Raw genomic sequence first — 20,634 nt, 5'->3', positions numbered from 1 at the left:
GATGAATATATCAAAGCAAACGTAAGCAAACATAATTGCCCTGTTGAGAGGTTAAGCACTATTCTAAAAAGACTATCGTGGCATAACACCCATTCAGATTCCTTCTCCAGCACTGTGCCCTGGGTACCCAGGCACACTCTCAAGCCCCACAACACGCTCTCAAATACTAGCTAGCTAACATCATCATTATCGTTGTCATTCCTGAGCCTGATCACCTCCTCTATTCAGTAGACAGGACTCCAAATGACTTTGAACGCTTTTCAACCTAAAGTTGCCTCAAAAGCCAAAGATTTGCCATCCCAAAGCGCATTCTGAAGGCGGCTCTCCCAAAGCTGTCAGAAGCCGCTTGGAGATGGCAGCACCTTGGGAACAAGGGTTCAACATGCAAGAATGACTCCTGTGCAGAAGTGTTTGTGTGTGACGTTTTGGCACATTTCTCCAAAAACCAGTCTCAGGGGGTTACGGGCACAGCTCACATTGTACCTGGGCCGTCACAGATGTCTTCCACACAATCCATCACGATCTGGACGGCCTGCCTTATACTGCCTGCCTTATACTTGGTCCCAAATGCGTCCAAGACAATTACCCTAATATTTAAGAAACAAACCACAGGGCAAACAGATTCAGCCAGATACGGTGAGAAGAATGCTGAGGCTCACTCAGACTTAGCCATCACGTGCTGTGTGGGCTTAGGGCAGTTATGCACCCTCTCTGGCGGTTCATCTCTTCTTACATAATATGAGGAGGTTGGACTAAAGGACCTCTAAGATGCTTTTCTTGGGTTATTAAAAACTATTCGAAATGTTGAAAAACAGATGAGCCGCAGAATTATCCGGATACAGTGGCAGGTGTGGGCAGTACGGGGAAAAGAGAAAGAGAAAGCCGGGAGACCTGGGATGAAGGCCTGGGAGAAGCTACAACAGCCTGGGAGCAGCCCCACTGAGAAACGGGACCCCCACTGCTCCTGGGGCCAAGGCAGGCTTCTCAGCCTAAGCTAAGCAGCCTCTCCGTAGGGGGCATTTGTTTGCTTTGTTCTTTGCTGCCCACCAAGGCAGCTGTTGAAAGCACAGGGCGGGAGCCGCCTCAGCGCCCGTCAGCACCCTGCCCGCGGGCTGGGGTCCTTACCCATCGTGTTGTTGGCTCGGGAGCAGGCTGTGCGCTTCAGGATCTCGTGCACCTAAAAGGGGACGACAGCAGAGCTGTGAGCGCCTCGTTCCCCCCGTCCTCCACCGTGCGTCACCCTCACCACTGCCTTGCAGGGGCGGGAGACGCCCGGGCCCGTTTGCAGCGAGGGCTAAGCCAAGCAGGTGCCTGGCTCATGGGCCGCACGTCAACCCCACTCAGACTTGAGGACTTTGAGGAAACAAGGGATGTAACCCCCCGCGCACACATCCCCCGCCCCTTCGCCCCACCCTGAGAAAAACAAATGAATAAAAGGCTAGAAATGGACTGCAGTTACAGGAGGTAAGGAAAACAGAGGAGCCCACCCCGGACCACATAGCCTCGGGAGGACCGGGAGGAAGCCCTGGCTCTGTGGGGTAGGGGACGGCGTCTGCCGCCCACGTCGGGGAACCTCAGGAAAGGCGGGGTTCTGTCTGGTGGGTCCCGGGGAGGGGCAGGCCCTCTCCCCCAGCCTGGAGCCCGGCTGACGGGGAGAACCAGTGGGGTAGCAGAGAGCTCCGGACGTGGGTGCAGAGGGTCCTGAGCAAACGTCAGGAGGGTCAGCTTGCGTCTGTAATGGGGCCATCTAGCGGAGCTGCTCGGGAGGCCAGCCAGGACGTGCACACTCCGAAACAGCAAAGGAGCTACCTCTATGTTGGTCACTGATGTCTTTATTTCGTGGTTTTTTTCCTGGGTCCTCATCCTGCCTCCCTGATCAGAGCATATCATACACTTCCTTGAAGATTCATGTCTTAGAGCACTGTCCTAGGCACACAGCAGCTGCCGCCTCAGTGGCTTTGCCTGCCTGAAGCCCTACGTGCCCAAAACAGCCTACAGAATCCCCTGGCCTATGGGGCCTGCAGGGGACTCTGTTTCTTACATGGGAGGAAAGGGGTGCTTCCCACAAAAGAATCAGGGAGGGACAAGCCTATGCCAGTCTATAAAGAGATGCCCAGCAATGAAGTCTGCCTTGCAACAAAAAGCTGAGGTGCTCAGACACCCACAAAGAAGCAGGCATAGGGGAGACATCCACAGATGAGGGTGAGGTCCTCCAGCCAAAGTCCAGGGCAGAATAGATCTCAGGACAAAACTCAAGGCTCTTTTCCCCTGTTCTCAGTGTGTGGCGGACTGAGGAAAGGAAGATGCTTCCAGAAGGAGAGATGAATGCTAGAAGATGTGTTATTCCATCGTTATTTACATTCCCATATTCCAGCCACAGCCTAAAGGGAGTGGTAAGTAAATAACTATGGGGTCCAAGAGTGTTTAATTCTTCTCCTAATATAGTGCAGTAATTCAACAGCAATAATAATTAGGAACAGCATTTATACAGCATTGAATTATTTTACGAGCACTTTGCAATTATCGAGTAATCTCTGCAACACCTTATAACTCCCCCACAGTCGTGGGACCCAAGCCACAGTGAGATTTCATTGGCTACTAATAGCATCAACCAAGAAAATGGGACGTTAATGCCTTTTTCCATTGGAAGAAAAAAGAAATCACATGCCCATTTTAACTCTGCCTAAGACACTAGGCTAAGGGAGCTGAGATTTCCTTGCCCATCCTGCAAGTAAGAGTTAATGCCATGTTTGCAGTGTGCCTGGGAAATCTCCTAGCCTCCTCTAATCACCTGTCCCTTCTTATTCCTATATTTTCTTACCACCCTTCTAGGTATCTAACCCTTATTCCTCCTGTGGAAACTTCAGTTCTTTGGTAAGGACCAATGGAAACGCACTTCATACTTCCCATGCGGGCATGTGTAAGTTTCTGGCATTCCTTGGGCCCCTCTTTCTGTCTTGTGCCCATAGGCTACGTGACCTCTAGGGTGATAGAGAATAAACTGATTGGTGAATGAAGATGTTCTACAGCTCATGCAGGGGCCACAGAAACACAGGCCATATGCAGATTTTTATTAGAATCCATCATCCTACAAAATTCAAACACTTGACATAAAGGCAAAACGACTATGGAAGAAGAGCTATGGTCACAAGCGTTGGCTTTCTAGTGAATGGGCTGGTGATATTATTCTTGGGCAAATGGGTTAACTAGCATTCCATGTTATATAAATTCACATGACTCTGTCATGGGGGTTGAAAGAAGGGAAAATGCATAAACAAACACAGTGGTCCAACCGTCAGAAGGACTAGTTCTAGTCCTTGTTCTGACACTAACGATCTATATAATTTTTTTTCAATGCATTGCTTCTCAGAGCCTCAGTTTCCTCTATGTAAATCAAGGGGTTCACCTAACTAATCCCTGCAGCAGCTATGACCTTCCCTGGTTTTTTTTTCCTAAGAACTTTAATGGAGAACCCATAAAGAGAAGAAGACGCTCCCCTTAAACCACAAGTGAGGGCAGTTATTTGCTGTTTCTTCTGGGGAATGGGGAAGTTCTTGCATACTTTTCTCAGTTGCTAGGCAACTCCAAGCAAATAACTGTGAGGTGGCAGGGAGGGTAAGAGAATGCCCTGCCAACTAGGGACTCAGCTCTTTCCCCATCCTCTTTCCTAACACAGTACTTACAATGCGGCTGCGGGTGGCATTATCAAAGAAGGTGTCCTTTTCCTGGATGTTGTACCTGGAGACACCAAGAGAGCAGATGGCAAATTCACTTCTTGCCCTGAGACCACTGCCACCCCAGGCCCACAGTAAATCTTTAGAAAGCAATATAGCAAGACTTATGAGGTACACACACACACACACACACACACACACAATGTTTATGCCCTTCTTGACTCAGTAATTCTAAAAACTCATCCTAGAAATTTCTCTTAGGGAGGAAATTCAACACACAGAAAGAAAAATAACATAAATAAAAAATGCCTATTGAAAAGGTACTTATAATAAAGATTATAACAATAAGATGCAATCCCAAAATCTATAGGATAGGGTATCATGCAGTCATCGAAATTTATAATTATGAAAACTTTGTGTATAGAAAAAGATTATACCATGTTAGAAAAATATATGATGATAAGGTTCCAAATGGAAAGTATGTAAAAAAGATACTGGTGCATGAACAAAGACAGTAAAAAATACAAAACAAAAAGAGTATCATTTCAGGGTGTTGGATTATCACTCTGATTCTTCAAAATTTCATTTAATGTCACTGTCATCTCATCCATTAGAAAAATCTTAATCATGCAAGGGCTGTGTCTGTTTTTAACTTCATACACTGAGCTTTCACTCAGAAAATAGCACATGGGGTGTGTTTGTAATGCTGAGGAAGCTGTGCTAGAAGATGCAGTGATGAAGGAAGGAAATATGCTCCCAGCACCCCAGGAGCTCCAATCACTGAAATGTACATTTCTCCAAGTAACTGACACAGAGTAGAACATGGGAACATGCAGACCATTGCTACGAAAGTTCAGAGGGTGAAGCGCATGCTTCTGGTTGGGAAGGGCAGAATATCCTTCAAAAGGAAGGTGTTGATGAACCAGTCTTGAAGGACAACAGAAGTAAAACAAACGGAGGTGCCTAGGAGGTTACCATTCAGATGCCAGCACCAGCATAAATGAAGGCCCAGGGAAGGGGACGCAGGGAAGCACCACAGGACACAGAAACAGCAGCAAGCCACCAGTCACCATGCAAGGCCCAGCTCAGCCACTTTGGGCGGTGTGACCCTGGACAGACTTAGACTTTGGTGTCTATAATAGAAGATAGTTAGATCTGGCCGGCCACCTCACAAGGGGGCATGAGTACTGAATGAGAGGGTAAATATATGCAAATGAAACAGCATATGCATGTGTGTAGGATAATAGCGAACACAGCAAAGATGGATAGATGGTCTCTCATGGACAATAGAAACACTGCTCCACAACTTCCACCTCCTAAAATGAGAAGGTCCTTCTTTCTGTCCTCTCTGCCCTTCCATGCCCCGGCCTTTCCCTCTCTTGCTCCATTTTCTCGTCACCCTTGATAGTTGTTAATTTTCTCATTAGCTCCTAGAGCAAAGTTGATACTTGACAGCTGCATCTCCCACTTCCCAGCTGTGGCTCCCCCTTCCAAATGTTCCCCAAGTGACTATCTCTGTGAAGAGCTTTTATTCAGTCTTCCTAGACAGGTTGCAGGGACAGGGGAAGACCCCTGAGAGTCAATGAATGTACAAGTAGGCAGCTGGAATCCAGAAACCCAGAGGCTTCATCCACCTTCTCTCCGGTTTATCATATCCTGTTGAAACCCTATTAGACTGGCAATTGGGAAGAAGGTTTTCCTGCAGAAGATACACAGGTGTCCGACCACTTTCTCACAGAGTTCCAAAGTTTATTGTTGGCTGCTCCCTGGTTTGCCCATCACCCTGCAAAATGGTCAAACGGTGGATTTCCTGCTGGACAAGCACCCTCAGCTGTTTGGGATAATCTCACATGGGGAGGGGGTTCACAAAGCAGGCACAGGGACAATGTCACCGTGAGAACATGCTTCCTACTCTCTCTCCCAGGCACTGGGGCACCCACTTTGGGAGCCCCAGGGCTGAGTCATGGAACAGCGTTCAATTTTCCTTCCCATCCCTTCCCACATCCCTGCTCCAGCAGCTTCAATACTCACAGGTACATCTTCTCCCTGGAGAACGGATAGGACAGGTTTTTCATCTTGTTGTTGCTGTGTTCTGGAACTCGGGGCTGCAGGGGCGAGCTCAGCTTCTGCAGAGCTGCGCTGAACTTCTTTGCAATGCTGCCTCCTGCTTTGATCTCGTACATCTATGAAAGGAAGAGCCACAGGTCTGAAAAGGGGGCCAGTTCCAGCAGAGAGGAATAGATTCACAAAAAAAAAGCTGCATGGACACAGATTCCTAGAGGTGAACATTGGAGAGAGGAAGAGCCTTGGAGAAACAAGAAGGAGGGCCTTCCCCTTTTCCCCAACGCTTTCGCAAGGACCTGCACTCTGGACTCCTCTCAATCCTTTGAGCTCATGGAGGTGAGCAGTGCAGAGGAATTAAGTGAGGAGTCCAGACTTTCTATATGACTCGATATCATCTTAGAGAAACTGCACACCTACTATGTGACCCTACTAGGTGCTTGACACAAATTAGCTCCAATGCCTATAGCAACGCTGCTGGGTAATACTATTTCCATATTATGATGAGACAATTAAGGCTCAGAGAGGTGAGGCAAATTAACAAAGGCCACATAGATAGGAACTGGGTGACAGAGCTTGGATTTAACTCATGTCAACCTAATCCAAAGTCTATACTCTAAAACCGAGCCACGCTTCTATGTGATCATGCAGCATCACATTCTTTGTGTTTTTCTTAGGAAATATCTGTGTTTAAATGAGTTTGCTTTCAAAGTATTGAACATTTAATGAGTACCTGCCTTGAGTAAGGCATAGATTTAATACCAAGGTAAATGTTAATATTTATAGTGCATACAGTTTTTTTATAATGCATAGCATGCTTTGCATACATTATAGCTTTGGATCTTTATAATTTGTAAATGGAGTCACTGAGACACAAAGGTTGTATTTCTCACAGCAAAGCTGTGACAAATTGATAATGGCCACACATTTTTTATACAAATTCTTTTAGGAGGTAGCATCTCTGTTCCCACCCGCCTTGAATCTGCATTGGTTCTGTGGATGTTTAACCAGTGGAGTATAGCAGGCATGACACTATGCTAGTTCCATCCTTTAGAACAGGGGTCCCCAATCCCCAGGCCACAAACTGACTGGTACTGGTCCAAGGCCTGTTAGGAACCGGACCACATAAGAGGACGTGAGTGGTGGGTGAGCAAGCATTACTGCCTGAGCTCTGCCTCTTGTGAGTTCAGAGGTGGCATTAGATTCTCATGGGAGCATGAACCCTATTGTGAACTGCACATGTGAGGGATCTAGGTTGCGTGTTGTGTTCTTTATGAAAATCTAATGCCTAATGATCTGAAGTGGAACAGTTTCATCCTGAAACCATCCCTGCCACCACCCCCTCTACCCGTGGTCCATGGAAATATTGTCTTCCATAAAACCAGTTCCTGGTGCCAAAAAGGTTTAGGGACCACTGCTTTAGAAGATAGGCAGCCTCAGCCTTGGTCTGCCTTATCCCTTGAAGCCCTGAATCACACCATAAGAAGTCTACAAGATGTCCTGAGAATACCCAGTGAGGGAAAGGCACTCAGCTGAGCCCAGTCTTCCAGTTGCCCTGCCAAGCAGCAGGCATACCACTAAAGCCTTCCTGAACCCTCCCGTCCAGCCCACCTCTAAGCTGGCTACCACCAAGTGACCCCAGTCGACACCACATGAAGCAGAATAATCACCCAGCCCAGCTCTGCCCAAGTTCCTGACCAAAAAATCATGAGATAAAATAAAATGGCTGTTGTTTTAAGCTACTAAGTGTGGGCTAATCTGTCAGGCTGCAACGGACCTCCAGAACAAGAGGCAACATCCAGACCCTCTGACTCGAAATCCTATTTCCTTCTCTACCATGATAGCTTCACATCACTTCAATGTAGAGGGGCAGTAAGACCAGTATGAAATACTTGTCTTCATACTTGGGTACCTGAAACGCTCACTAAGATAGAATGAGAAAATGCCACAAAAGATACATAAAGTACTTTGAGGGTTCAAAGAAAGGAGGCAGCACATTCAGTTGAGGAATTAGAAAAATGTTTCTCTGAGGGAGTAGCATTTCAGTTGGATTTAGCAGAAGGGTAATCTTCTTCCGTTACCATTTTGTTCTTTAATAAAACAATGATAAGTAAGGACAAGGCAAGAGCCTCCCCAGTCTAACAATTGAAACATAACCACAGTTTATTTCGTTCTTCTAAACCTTTTTCTATGCATTTTGATTTAATTTCAATTACAAAATGAACAGAGTTCAGGTAAATGAACAAGCTTAAACCATTAAAGTATATTAACTAAATGTTAGGAGTTTCCTTTGACTTCCAACCCAATTCCCACCCTCTTCTCCAAAGGGAACCTCGCTTAACGGTTGGGAATATATTTAATTCCTATCTTTCCGTATAGATAGAACTAGGTTCCTTCCTAAGCAACTGTGACCCTACTTCACATATTCCTCTATAATTCGCTGTTTTTATTTAGCATTATATCATAGATATCTTTCCAGGACAGTCTGCATACAGCTATTGTAATGGATGCATAGTATTACACAGTAGACATGAATAGTAATTTGTTTAGCCATTTCCCTAGTGACAGGCATTTATTTCATTTCCTATGTATGTTTTATATCTTGTTTTGTTCATATTTCTGTTAACATTCACTTATAAATACTTTTGATTAATAAGGCTTGAACAGATACAGGCAAAGACATTCTAGGCAAACAAAAAAGTGGAAATGTTCAAGCTGGGTTTCAGGAGGGTTACATGAGCTGGTTTGCTTGGACAAAGGGGTTCTGATGGGCAATAGTGACAATCTTCATGTGCAACAATATTCCGTTGCCTTGTGCAGCAGATTTCCATGCAAACTCAGTCGAGGAAAACTGAGACGAGTGCGTGGAGATCTGCTACACAAGGCAGTGGAAGACAGTGAAGAGTGTGAACAGCGACAAAACCAGAGCTGTGAATTAAGAAGATAATCAAGTGAGTTGTGTAAGAAGACAAAGAGTAAGCCTGCCTTCTGAAACAAGGAGATTGTTGATTCTAGTAGCATGTACCATTTACTAAGTATCTCCTGTGGGCCTGGCTTTCAAGGTACTTTAGCACTAATCTTAAAATATGTCGCAAAGCCAAGAGAGTTAAGTATCTCAGCCAAGATCACACAGATAGTCTAGACAAGCTAATAACCAACGGGGTTTAAAGCCCCTCACGAAGTCCGTGTTCTTGACTGCTTTACTCTACGGTTTAATTTGCTAAAATGTGAGTTGTCATGGGGAAAAACAGTGTACAACTTACAATATTGCCTCTATTGTCGTAAAGGTCTTGACCTTTCTACCAAATCTCTCCTTCACACAGATCAGTCACTGCAGTGCACAGAACTCACCTCTCAGGTGTCTCTGGCCTGGAGGGATGGAGACAGAAATAAGACCACCTCACACTGTCACAGAACACCTCTTATAGGCCATTCAGTGCAGGTTCTGACCAGACACCTGACCTGCACTGAGACTATGCAGTTCACCATACCATACCCACATGTCTTTAAATGGCATGTGTGCGGAAATTAGTTTCAGAGTAGGAGGGAAGCTGATGGATTCTGTCTTCCAGATGCCTTTGAATGGCAGATTTGGACCAACCAGGACTATTCCTTCTCTGTCCACTCCTCTCCATCTCCACCTCTGCTACCCTAACCTAAGCATCTTTTAGTAGTTTACAACAATAACTGGTCTATAACCAGTTTCTCCACATTTTCTCTTGCTAAGGGTTGCCAGATTTAACAAATAAAAACACAAGATGTCAAATTAAATGTGAATTTCAGATAAACAATGAACAATCTTTAGCATAATTAGGTCCCATGCAATATTTGCAACCTATTTAAAACTTTTTAAAAACACAGTTAAAACAATAAATTTTTAATATAATTATGTCCTATGTGGTATTTGGGACATACATATACTAAAAAAGTATGCATTGTTTATCTGAAATTGAAATTTAACTAGGCGTCCTGTGTTCTATCTGACAATTCTACTCTTGCCCACCTCCAATTCGGTCTTTACACTGGAGCCCAAGTGAGGTTTCTGAAGCAAGAATCTAATCTTCTTGCCTCCTCATTAAAAAGCCTTCAACAGTCACCCATTGCTCTCAGGAAAAAGACCAAAACTCTTAACACATCCCATGGAACCTGTAGAAGTCTCCATATTTACCTTTCCGTGTACTTCCTACTGACTGCACCCAGACACTGGCTGAGCTGGGCACATCTCCTCCCCAGCCCCTATGGCCCCCACCTCCCCACCCACTGGCTCACCAAGCTCTGTTCACACTGAGGTTATTATTTTTTGGCTTCCAAACAATGGCAAGTCCCACCTTCACTGTATTTCATGAGCCCTAATTCCTTTTTTTCATAACACTTATCACAGTTGTAATTTTATACTTATTTGAGTGACTGTTTGATGAATGTCCAGCCATCCCTACCAAACCATAATTCCATGAGGACAGGATACTGTCCAAAATGTTCCCTATTGTTTTATGAATGAATGAATGAGAAATCTCTGGAGAAACAGCATTGATGACAGCAGTTGCTGTCACTGGAGGAGCCCAGACTGAAATCCAAACAGCCATAAGACAACTCGTCTGGTTTTGGTAGAAATAAACCAGGCTAGAGGTGAGCCAAAAGCCTAAGGCCTCTGATAGGCCAAAAGGCTCCCCCTCCTGCCCCTACCAAGTGCAAAAGCACCCAGGAGTGTAGCACCCACAGGGGCCAGGAATGCCTGCATTTAGTTGATGCAGATTTCTAACCCATCGATTGTTTCAGGGTCTGGCTCTGGCAGACGTTCAGCTGAGAACCTCCAGGCAGTTCCTGAGCCTCACCGTGGCAATGGATCTGGTAGGGCTCACCTAGAGAAATGGGCTAACGGGAGTGGGCTTCCACGCTGTTTTCACTGGAACCAGGAGTGGGACTGGGGTAAGTTTCAACTGTTTCTCGATGGAGGATGCTCCGTATCACTGAAAGGAATATTGTTGGCTGCCTTCAAGAGTGTGGAAGGCCAGAGTCCCACCAGAAACCTCATGGTAACATCAACTGCATAGCCCTGAACAAGACCCTACACAAATGTCCCACAGCAGACTTGTGTGGGAAGAAATTTCCAGACTTCAGGGACTTAGTAGGGGGATGGAACAGGTGCATATCCACAATAAAACACACATATGTCTCCCCAGTAGTACCACACCACACACACTGGGCTTGAGGTGAGGGACCTGCTTCCTGCCTCCGAGCTGCTGTGCCTGTTACTGGTTCCTGAGACTTTCTCCCTCCTCACCCACCTGGATGACTCCTGCCTCTCCTTCACCACAAGGCTCATGTGCCAACCCTCCCAGGAGCCCTTCCTTGCCCTCTCACTTCCTGCCATGCTTCCTTGGTACCCTGTGGATAAATACCCACCTCATAAAATATATTGTGGGTTGCTTTTCTTGACTTATGCATCTGTCTCAAATTCTCAGTTGATTTGTCTGTCTCCCCAAGAAACCACGGACTTACGGAAAGCAGGGACCCCTCCCGTGTGCTGGCACACAGTGGGGATAGGAGGATGCCACCTTGCTGACACCAATGAGATGTGCAGCTTTGGGCAAGTCATTCCCTTCTCCCAGCTTCTTCATCTCCATAGGGAAAACAAGGGAACCTCTACTTCCTACCATGATGGAGTAACAGGGACCCATTTACTCTCCTGCCTGAAACAACCAAAACACCCGAACAAAATACATGAAATAATGATTTTCAAGATACTAGACATCAGACAATGAAAGGCAGTGATCCCTGAGAGATGGGAGACAGACAAGGGGAGCCCTGTGAGTTCCGCTCACTGCCTTGGGAGAGGAGAGGAGACAGGTGGAGCCCAGGAAACTCCCTGAGTTGAGAACACTGAGCTCTAAAGTCTGGGGAGACCAAGGCAACTAGAGTTCACAGGACAGAGCACCCCAGAGGGCTGCAGAAGGTCCCCTTTGAGTATTTAGTGCATGAGTGGGATAAAAGTACCCAAGACTGGAGAGGGAACCGTCTGAAAGGAAATAGCACTTATGCCCACCAGCTGTACGGAAAAATCCCCTAATTCACAGGGCACCGGGCAGTGTGCTCAGATGACTCGGCAATGGAGGACAATCTGCCTTAGACAGAGCGCGACTCCAGACCAACCTAACAAGTCATAAGAGAGACAACTGGACCAAATACTTTAAAAAGTATTGTCCAAGGCTACCACTCCATGGCTTTGAACATTTAATGAAAAAGAAACATTCATTCATGGCAGAAGCATCTCTGGGTACCTCCTAGATGTCCAGTCCCGAGCTTGGTGGTTGATTGTGGTAAGCCCTGGAGAAACACAAGGATGGTAACAACCCCTTCTGTGTTTGGAATGCTTTGCAGTGTACCCAGCACTTCCCTGAGCATCATTTCATCCACGGTCCATACAAACTCTGTAAGGTGTGCCTGCCAGGGAGGATTAGCATCTCTACTTTATAGATGAGAACACTGAGACTCAGAGGGGCTGGGAAGGCCACAGTCAGTGGTAAAATCATGCCAGGAACACAGGCTTCCTGCCTTCCCTTTCTAGAGCCCTTTCCTTCAACCTAATGTCCTTTGATCCTTGGCTGGGCTCCATGGACTGCCCCTGAGAAGAAAGCAGGCTGTAGTGCCCCTTTCCGCCCCTGCCAAACCCAGCAGCCCAGGCTCTCCTCTTGCCTTCAGCAGGATTCAGGAAAGACCCCCCAATCCTCTTTATTGTTATTAATACAATCAGCAGTGGCATCATTATTACTGTTATTCTTGGACATCAGAGAATGATGAACAACCTCAGAGATGGCGAGACACATGCTAGCCAGCTGTTCCCCATTATGCCCTCCCTGGGTACATGATACGCCTTTCATGTGCTTAAAATCATAAATAATTTTTAAAGTATGTTGCTCTTATTTTTTTATTCCAGGGCTCAAATGTGGTTCTCATAAACGCTCACTTTGGCCTCACTGTCACAGTCTAAGGGGTTTACTGTCTTCTTACTTCTTTTTTCCTCCTCGTCTCCCTCAGCCTCTCCTCTCCAGAGGGGCAACAGCAGTGTGGTCTGAGGGCTGATATGTCTCCTTTTTATATTAAAATCATGTGCTTTCCTGGGGTGTGAGGAATGAAGCTGCATATATTGGACAGTATACAAGGCACTGTTCCCATTTTACAGATAAAAATACTGAGGCATAGAAAGTTTTACTAACATGCCCAAGGTGCACAAACATTGGGAGAGCCAATGACCCCAAAGATCAAGGAAAAGGTCTAACAGTATAAGATAGAAACCACATAATCTTAATGACCCATGAGTCACTAGTATCTGCAGTGGCCTAAGAGTGTCTCTCCCAGCAACAGGCAGGAAAGGTCACCCAGGAGGAATGCAGACCAGACGTAAAAACAGAACGTGTGCCGCAGCTGGGAGTACACGTGTCAACAGAAATTAATGCCCATCGTCTGCCTCTTTTTATTTATTGGTGCTTTCCTCTGCTCCTCCTCCAGTCACTAGATCATCGAAGTTGCATGGTTATTACTTACGGTATCTCACTCATCTTGAAAGACTAGGGCTGGACTGAAGATGATCATCACACCTTTCTACTCACAAAGGCTCAGACACACAGAGAAGCCAAACAGCAGGAAAGGGGTACAAGTCACTAGCTGGGCAAGGATGGAAGATTCTGGAGCTGAAGAAGGGAGGAACAAGAGAAGCCAAAAATGCCATGGAATTCACCCACTGCTCTCCCCGCCAGGTGATGCCTGCGAGAGGTGCGTGCACACACGCACGCGCGCGCACACACACACACACACCACACACACACGCTGCACCAGGACCTGAGGGGTTCCATACTGCTGAGATCTGTCCCTGCTCGCTTGCTGCGCATTCACCCATACAAGTGAGCATTAAGCCTTTCCCCGATCAAAAAGGAGACAGCGCCAGGAGCAGCCAAGGTCAGATACAACGTGGAGCCAAAGGGAGACTTTCTCTGTGCACACCAAGGACAGCGAGAACAGGGGCTGCCCACTCCCCTTGGCCCCACCCGTGTCCACAGGTAAACTTCCCCTCAGCAACAACACTGAGTATAGACAGAGGGTGATGCATTTACACAGTGTACATTCTCTAGTGTCTAATTCTGTATTTGTGTATAGTTTTTTATTCTGTTGTCAGCAGGTCCTCTACGCATGAATGAATGTTTGCTGACTTATAAAAGTTGGGATTAAAACCAAACTTTTAAAATTACAGGTTGACAAGGCCTCTTAGGCACCATGCCTCCTGCCTCCCTTGGCAGCCTCAGCCCCTGCCCCCTTCTCTGAGCTGCTCCCACCCTGGCTCCCCTCAGTTCCACATGCAGTCCAGGGTTTTCTTACCTTGGAGCCTGTGGGCGTGTCCTTCCCACTTCTAGAAGGTTCTCACCTGCTCTTCCCACCCACAGACTCCTACCCAGTGCTCACATTTCAGCTTAAATGGCGCCTTCTCCTCCTCTCCCCGACTACCATCTAAATGAGTCTCCTCTGGTTGGCTCTCTCATCACACCTCAGTCTTTTTCTTCTGTGGGTGCTTCCTAATTTATTTTACTTTTTATTTTTTATTTTTTGAGATAAGATCTCACTCTGTCACCCAGGCTGGAGTGCAGTGGTATGATTATAGCTCACTGCAGCCTCAACCTCCTGGGCTCAAGTGATTCTCCCATCTCGGCCTCCTGAGTTGCTGGGACCACAGGTGCATGCCACCATACCCAGCTAACTTTTTTTAAATTTTAGTAGAGATGAGGTCTTGCTTTGTTGGTCAGGTTGGTCTTGAACTCCTGGCCTCTAGTGATCCTCCTGCCTCGGCCTCCCAAAGTGCTGGGATTACAGGTGCAAGCCACCATGCCCAGCCTTGCCTCCCAATTTATCACTAGCCATACAACATCTGAATCCTCCCCATACCAACGGGGCCAGGGAACAGTTATAAGCACCACTGCATCACCAGCCCTCAGCAAAGTATCTGGTGTATGGTAATACTCAATAAATATTCACTGGATGGTCGGCTGGGTGGATGGAAAATGTAACTTTCCAAAGGATCTCTTATACACAATCTGTTCCCATTAACTGAAGGAGTCTTTAGCAAAGGACCCAGATCAGGGCAGCTATAATGGTACATGTGCCACCATGACGCCCTGCCTTTTCTGCAGGCAGCCCTCAGGAAGCACAGGATTCCTGCCTACTGCCCTTGGATGGAGCCTCAGAATCCATCTCAGCATCACCCTCCAGCACGCCACCACCACCGGGTGAGATCTGGTATGCATGACTCACTCTTCCGTTCACTACCAGCGTTTATGTAGTGCCTGCTGTACACCAGGCACTGCTGTGGGTGATGCTGATAAAACGGTTTAGAATAACTTGTTATTGTAACACATTTCCATATTTTTAACTTCACTGTTTCTGGGCCCTGAGTCACACTTGTCCACTGACAGGCCTCCACATAGTCAATCACGCCTGGGGTCTTCCCAGGCTTATATGCACATTCGCAACACGGCCAGGACCATCTCAGCTTCCTCACAGGAACGGCAGCACTTAGGTACCACTAATTATTTTTCCTTATTTTTGACATTGAGAAGCATTACAGAAAACAAAATGACTAAAAGCATTCTGCACTCTTTCCAGTCTATTTAAATAGCAATCAAAGCAATCAAAGAGCACGCACCGAAAAGCTCATAAAGATATCAAATAAAAACCCCACCCCTCCAGCTGTCCCTCTATTGAAAACAAATGTTAGAGAACAGGCAATGACAGCAAGAGGAAGACCCCACCTATAGCCAACCAACCCTATGGAAATGGCATCAGTTCTAGCTCATTTAAAAAGTTACTGACGATAATAACAAGAATCTGTCCAGAACGTCATGTTGAAGGCTGAGTTGGCAGCGAATCTCCTTCCCATGACCAAGGATCTGCAAGTTCTCCATCCTTAAAAAAACTCAGGCCAGGCGCGGTGGCTCATGCCTGTAATCCCAGAACTTTCAGAGGCCAAGGTGGGCGGATCACTTGTGGTCAGGAGTTTGAGACCAGCCTGGCCAACATGGTGAAACCCTGTCTCTACTAAAAATAAAAAAATTAGCCGGTTGTGGTGGTGCACACCTATAATCCCAGCTACTTGGGAGGCTGAGGTATGAGATTCACTTGAACCTGGGAGGCAGGAGTTTGCAGTGAGCTGAGATTGCGCCACTGCACTCCAGCCTGGGTGACAGAGCGATACTCCATCTCAAAAAAAGTAAGTAAAACAATAAAATAAATAAACAACCACAAACTCAGAGAATTTCTCCTGATTTTTCTTTCTGGATTTACTGAACTATCAAAAACAGTTCTGATCAAGGAAGGAGTTGGTCAGGGTGAGGAGAGAACATTGGGCAGCTCCTGTTGCCGAATTTCACATGGCCTGTGTACAGCTGTGAGCTGAAACATCTCTTATCATCCTGAGCGACTCTGCTAGGAGGTCACAATCCAAACAAGACACCGGGCAGGGGAAGCATCAATAGGTTAATCCACCTGGTGTTTACTGAGCAAATATTGTTTGAGGAACACCATACTAGAGTTTGCAGGGAACACGTAAGAGATATAAACCACAGTACTTGTTCTCAGGCGGTTTATGATATATTTGGAAACACAAGAGTTAGGACCTGAAGCAGCTGAAGAAAAACTAACAAGTAAGATAAATACTCACTGTTGACTAAGAGTCCAGAAAAGGTAAGATCAGTTCAGGCTGAAGGAATGAAGAAAGGTCTATGAGGGAGGTGAGATTTAGGCTGGGGAGCAAAGGATGAGTAGTATTTGTTTATTCAGACAGGAATGGGAAGAACATTCTAGGACCAGGGGCAAATACTTAAAGCATTTGGAAAGGCTCCAGCCCAAGGAGGAAAGAATAAAGTACTCTGCTTTGACGAGAGTCTAAATCAGAGAGCTCCGTGAAGGCTCCACAGAGAGGTGTGGTTTGGAAAGAGCAGTCCAGCATGGGTAAACCCAGAGGAAGTCTGGTGACTTTACCAGACTTGGAGACACGGGGCAGCTTCAGAATAGGCACCACAGGCTAAGTATACTACCTGTTTAGAGCAAAACTTGAAGAGGTGACAGACATACGACACTTTTACTCTTAGATATCTGTGAACAATCAGAATGTAACTGAACATAAAAGGTAACTGTCCTCAGGCCCCTCAGCCAACATCAGTAACAGAGGAAAAAAACAAATTCACAAATTGTCATTTGCTTTACATGTAGACCACAACATTTTAAAGCTATGACAGATAATTTAGGAGCGAATCTTCTTACTTTATGGGTGAGAAAGCTGTAATGCAGGAATGTGGAATAACGCACTGAGCAAGACAGTATCATTTTAAAAAATGACCATTGAAAGCTGTTGCCTCTCCTAGTCTAGGATTATTTAATCTAGGATGGAATTCCCTAGAGTATGTTCTGTGGAATTTTGGTTTCCCAGGATATTAATAGGTGTTCAAGTATTCAGCAGAAAAGGCCTGAAAAAAATTGAACGAGTTTTTGTATATGTGTGTGTTTGGTTTTTATTTTTATTTTTTTACTACAAGGCTTCTCAAAACTTTTGACTATTCTGGTGAATTGTAATCATTAGTGTTTTTTGAATTTGTTCAACCATGAAAAAACATTTTTTTTGTAAAACCAAAGACTAGGCTGGGCATGGTGTCTCACACCTGTAATCCCAGCACTTTGGGAGGCAGAGGTGAGTGGATAACTTGAGTCCAGGAGTTCAAGACCAGCCTGGGCAACATGGGGAAACCCCGTCTCTACCGAAAAATAGCCAGGCATGGAGGTGTGTGCCTATAGTCCCAGCTACTCAGGAGGCTGAGGTGGGAGAAACACCTGAGCCCAGGAAGTCAAGGCTGCAATAAACCATGACTGTACCGCTGCACTCCAGCCTGGGTGACAGAGCAAGACTTTGTCTCAAAAACAAAACAAACAAAAAAAATTCCAAAAGAAGAATAAAGACTATCATTGTAAAAAATACACTTTGAGAAGTGCCATTCTAGACCATACTATCCACTACCTCAAGTCCAGTTAGGGATTTTCCAGTCAAGAGAGAGAGTAGGAGCAAGGCTTTGGAGTCAGACAGACATGATTTTGAGTCCCTGACTCTAACTCCTTCAAGCTGTGTGACCTTGGATAAGTTTATTAACCTCTCTGAGTTTCAATTTTCTCATCTATAAAATGAAGCTAACGCTCATACCTATCTCATATCGTTGTTGTGAAGGTAAAAACAAATCATGTACATAAGGCTCTTACGAAATGGTCTAGCACATGGGATGCAGTATTAACTATATTTAAAACTCAATTAATTTATCTCTTTATCAACTCATGACTATAAGTCTTTTGATCTCAAGATAATTTGTTTTGATTGGCATAATTCAAAGTGGTTTTATGAATCTTTTTCCTCAAAGTCAAATGTAAGAATTATGAAATGTGGACAAGCTTTAAAACATGCTAATATCCTTCTTTGCAGACACCTCTCACCAAGGCAGAAGCTGTTACTTAAGCCAATTACTGTATTTGGAAATAGAAGTATAAATAGGAAAATTATTCTTGAGTGGATTAAGCTCTTCTTGACATTAGCCACACTGGGTCTCCTTCCACCATTCATAACAAGGTGAGCCTCTGCTTCTATTTCATCAAATAGGAATGGACAATGAAAAAGTCGTCATAGACACACCAAGGTCATGTAGGAAGATCCATGCACAAAGACTCTTCCATAGAACTCCCAAACCCAATGGCAACAAATAAACAAGACTATTCCAAGTGATCTTAGAATCTGCAAACTGGATTCTTGGAATACAGAGAAAGCCAACAAGCCTACCAGAGACCTTCAATTGTCTTCAATTGTCTGCTTACTGCTTCCTGCCCAGAAAAAGAGTGTATTAGTTTCATAGTGCTGCCATAACAAATTATCACAACATAAACTTATTCTGTCACAGTTGTGAAGGTCACAAATCTAAAACCAAGGCATCAGTGGAGCAGCACTCCTTCTAAAGGCTATAAGGGAAAAATTATTTCTTGCCTCTTCCAGCTTTTGATGGCCCCAGGCATTCTTTGCTTTCAGCCTGAATAACTCCAGTCTCTGCCTTCTTCACATAATCTTCTCCCCTCTCAAATATCTTTCTGCCTTTCTCTTATAAGGATACCTGTCATTGGATTTAGGTTCTATTCTAAATCCAGGATGATCTCATTCTGAGATCCTTAACTAATTATATCTGCAAAGATCTTTTTTCCAAATAAGATTATATTTACAGGTTCCAGGACTAGGTCTTGGACATATTTTTTGAATGCCACTATTCATTCCATTACAAAGAGGATTACTGACTTTGAAATTACAAGCCTTGTGATGGTTCATATTATGTGTCAACTTGACTGGACCATTGGGTGCCCAGATATTTGGTCAAACATCTGGGTGTATCTATGAGAGTGTTTTGGGATGAGATGAGCATTTGAGTCAGTAGACTAAGTAGAGCAGATTACCCTCCCTAATGTGGTGGGCCTCATCCAATCAGTTGAAGGCCTGAATATAACAAAAAGGCTGACCTTCCCACAGGTAAGGGGAAACTCTTACTGCCTGACTGCATGAGCTAGGACATCAGTCTTTTCCTGCCTTCACACTTGAACTGAAACATCAGTTCTTGTGTCTTGAGGCTGCTGGAGCTTATTTGTTGGCTCTCCTAGTTCTAAGACTGGACACAGACTGCAACTACACCATCAGCTCTCCTGGGTCTCCATTGCATGAACTCCAGATCTTGGGACTTCCCAGCTCCCATAATTGTATTAACCAATTCCTCATGATACCCCTCTCTCTCTCTCTCTCTCTCTCTCTCTGCATATGTGTGTGTCTGTGTGTGTCCTGTTGGTTCTGCTTCTCTGGAGAACCCTAACTAATACAAGCCTCAAATCTGAATAACTGAGAAATAAGAGGTGCTGCAGTCCTGGCTGAGTAGAGTCCCTGAGGTTGGGTGGGCACCATTAGCCAGGAAGAGGTCCTCCTGTGAAGCTTTTGCAAAAGCCAGGGCTACCAAATCAGAGTCTCTAGAAAGACAATAACAAGTACCTGAGAACAATTTCCAATCATTTCCAAGGCTAAATGGAATTACCTTTCCCTCCTAAGGGACCACTGAAGTTAACTGAAATGCCAAGTTTCTTTGCTTTTTAACTGGAATTCTATCAGCTCAGTGTGGAAACACCAATTTTTTTCACACTGATAAATAATGCTTAATAGCAATTACATATGTTTTATGGTAAAGAAAAGAAGATAACTCATTCTTTAATAAATGCAGGTTAGTAGACATAAACATGTCAAAACATGGGTTCAACTGAAAAGAATTAAAGTATCAGTGGCATTTCTTCTCAAACCTTTATCTTTGAACCCAGTTAGTGCCTCAGAAATTTGCAGACATTGGGGGCACCCAAGATGGCTGAATAGGAACAGCTCCAGCCTCCAACTCCCAGCGTGAGCAACATAGAAGACGGGTGATTTCTACATTTTCAATTGAGGTACCGAGTTCATCTCACTGGTGCTGGTCAGTGAGTGCAGCCCAACCAGCGAGAGCTGAAGCAGGGCGAGGCATCACCTCACCCAGGAAGCACAAGGGGGAAGGGAATTCCTTTTCCTAGCCAAGGGAAACTGAGACACACAACACCTGGAAAATTGGGTAACTCCCACCCTAATACTGCGCTTTACCAAGGGTCTTAGCAAACAGCACACCAGGAGATTACATCCCACGCCTGGGGAAGTAATCAGACTAACAGCAGATCTCTTGGCAGAAACTCTACAAGCCAGAAAACAGTGGGGGCCAATATTCAACATTTTTAAAGAAAAGAATTTTCAACCCAGAATTTCATATCCAGCCAAACT

At 45.3% G+C, this 20,634-nt stretch overlaps 1 protein-coding gene across 1 annotated transcript in view; it reads right to left on the bottom strand.

Annotated features, from left to right (window-relative positions):
• The window catches only part of LOC105551137 (anoctamin-2), a 351,959-nt gene that overhangs the window by 295,501 nt on the left and 35,824 nt on the right, over positions 1 to 20,634 (bottom strand). Inside the window, exons 3-5 of the mRNA XM_011996294.1 lie at positions 5,706 to 5,857; positions 3,684 to 3,738; positions 1,126 to 1,177 (exon numbers count right to left, since the gene is read on the bottom strand). Coding sequence (XP_011851684.1) covers positions 1,126 to 1,177; positions 3,684 to 3,738; positions 5,706 to 5,857 — 259 coding nt within the window. The remainder of the gene's footprint in view (positions 1 to 1,125; positions 1,178 to 3,683; positions 3,739 to 5,705; positions 5,858 to 20,634) is intronic.

This window comes from Mandrillus leucophaeus, unplaced genomic scaffold (genome assembly GCF_000951045.1).
Source record: "Mandrillus leucophaeus isolate KB7577 unplaced genomic scaffold, Mleu.le_1.0 Scaffold508, whole genome shotgun sequence".
Classification (NCBI taxonomy): Eukaryota; Metazoa; Chordata; class Mammalia; order Primates; family Cercopithecidae; genus Mandrillus; species Mandrillus leucophaeus.
Note: the sequence above shows the minus strand (reverse complement) of the source record. Positions and strands in the feature narration are given on the sequence as shown.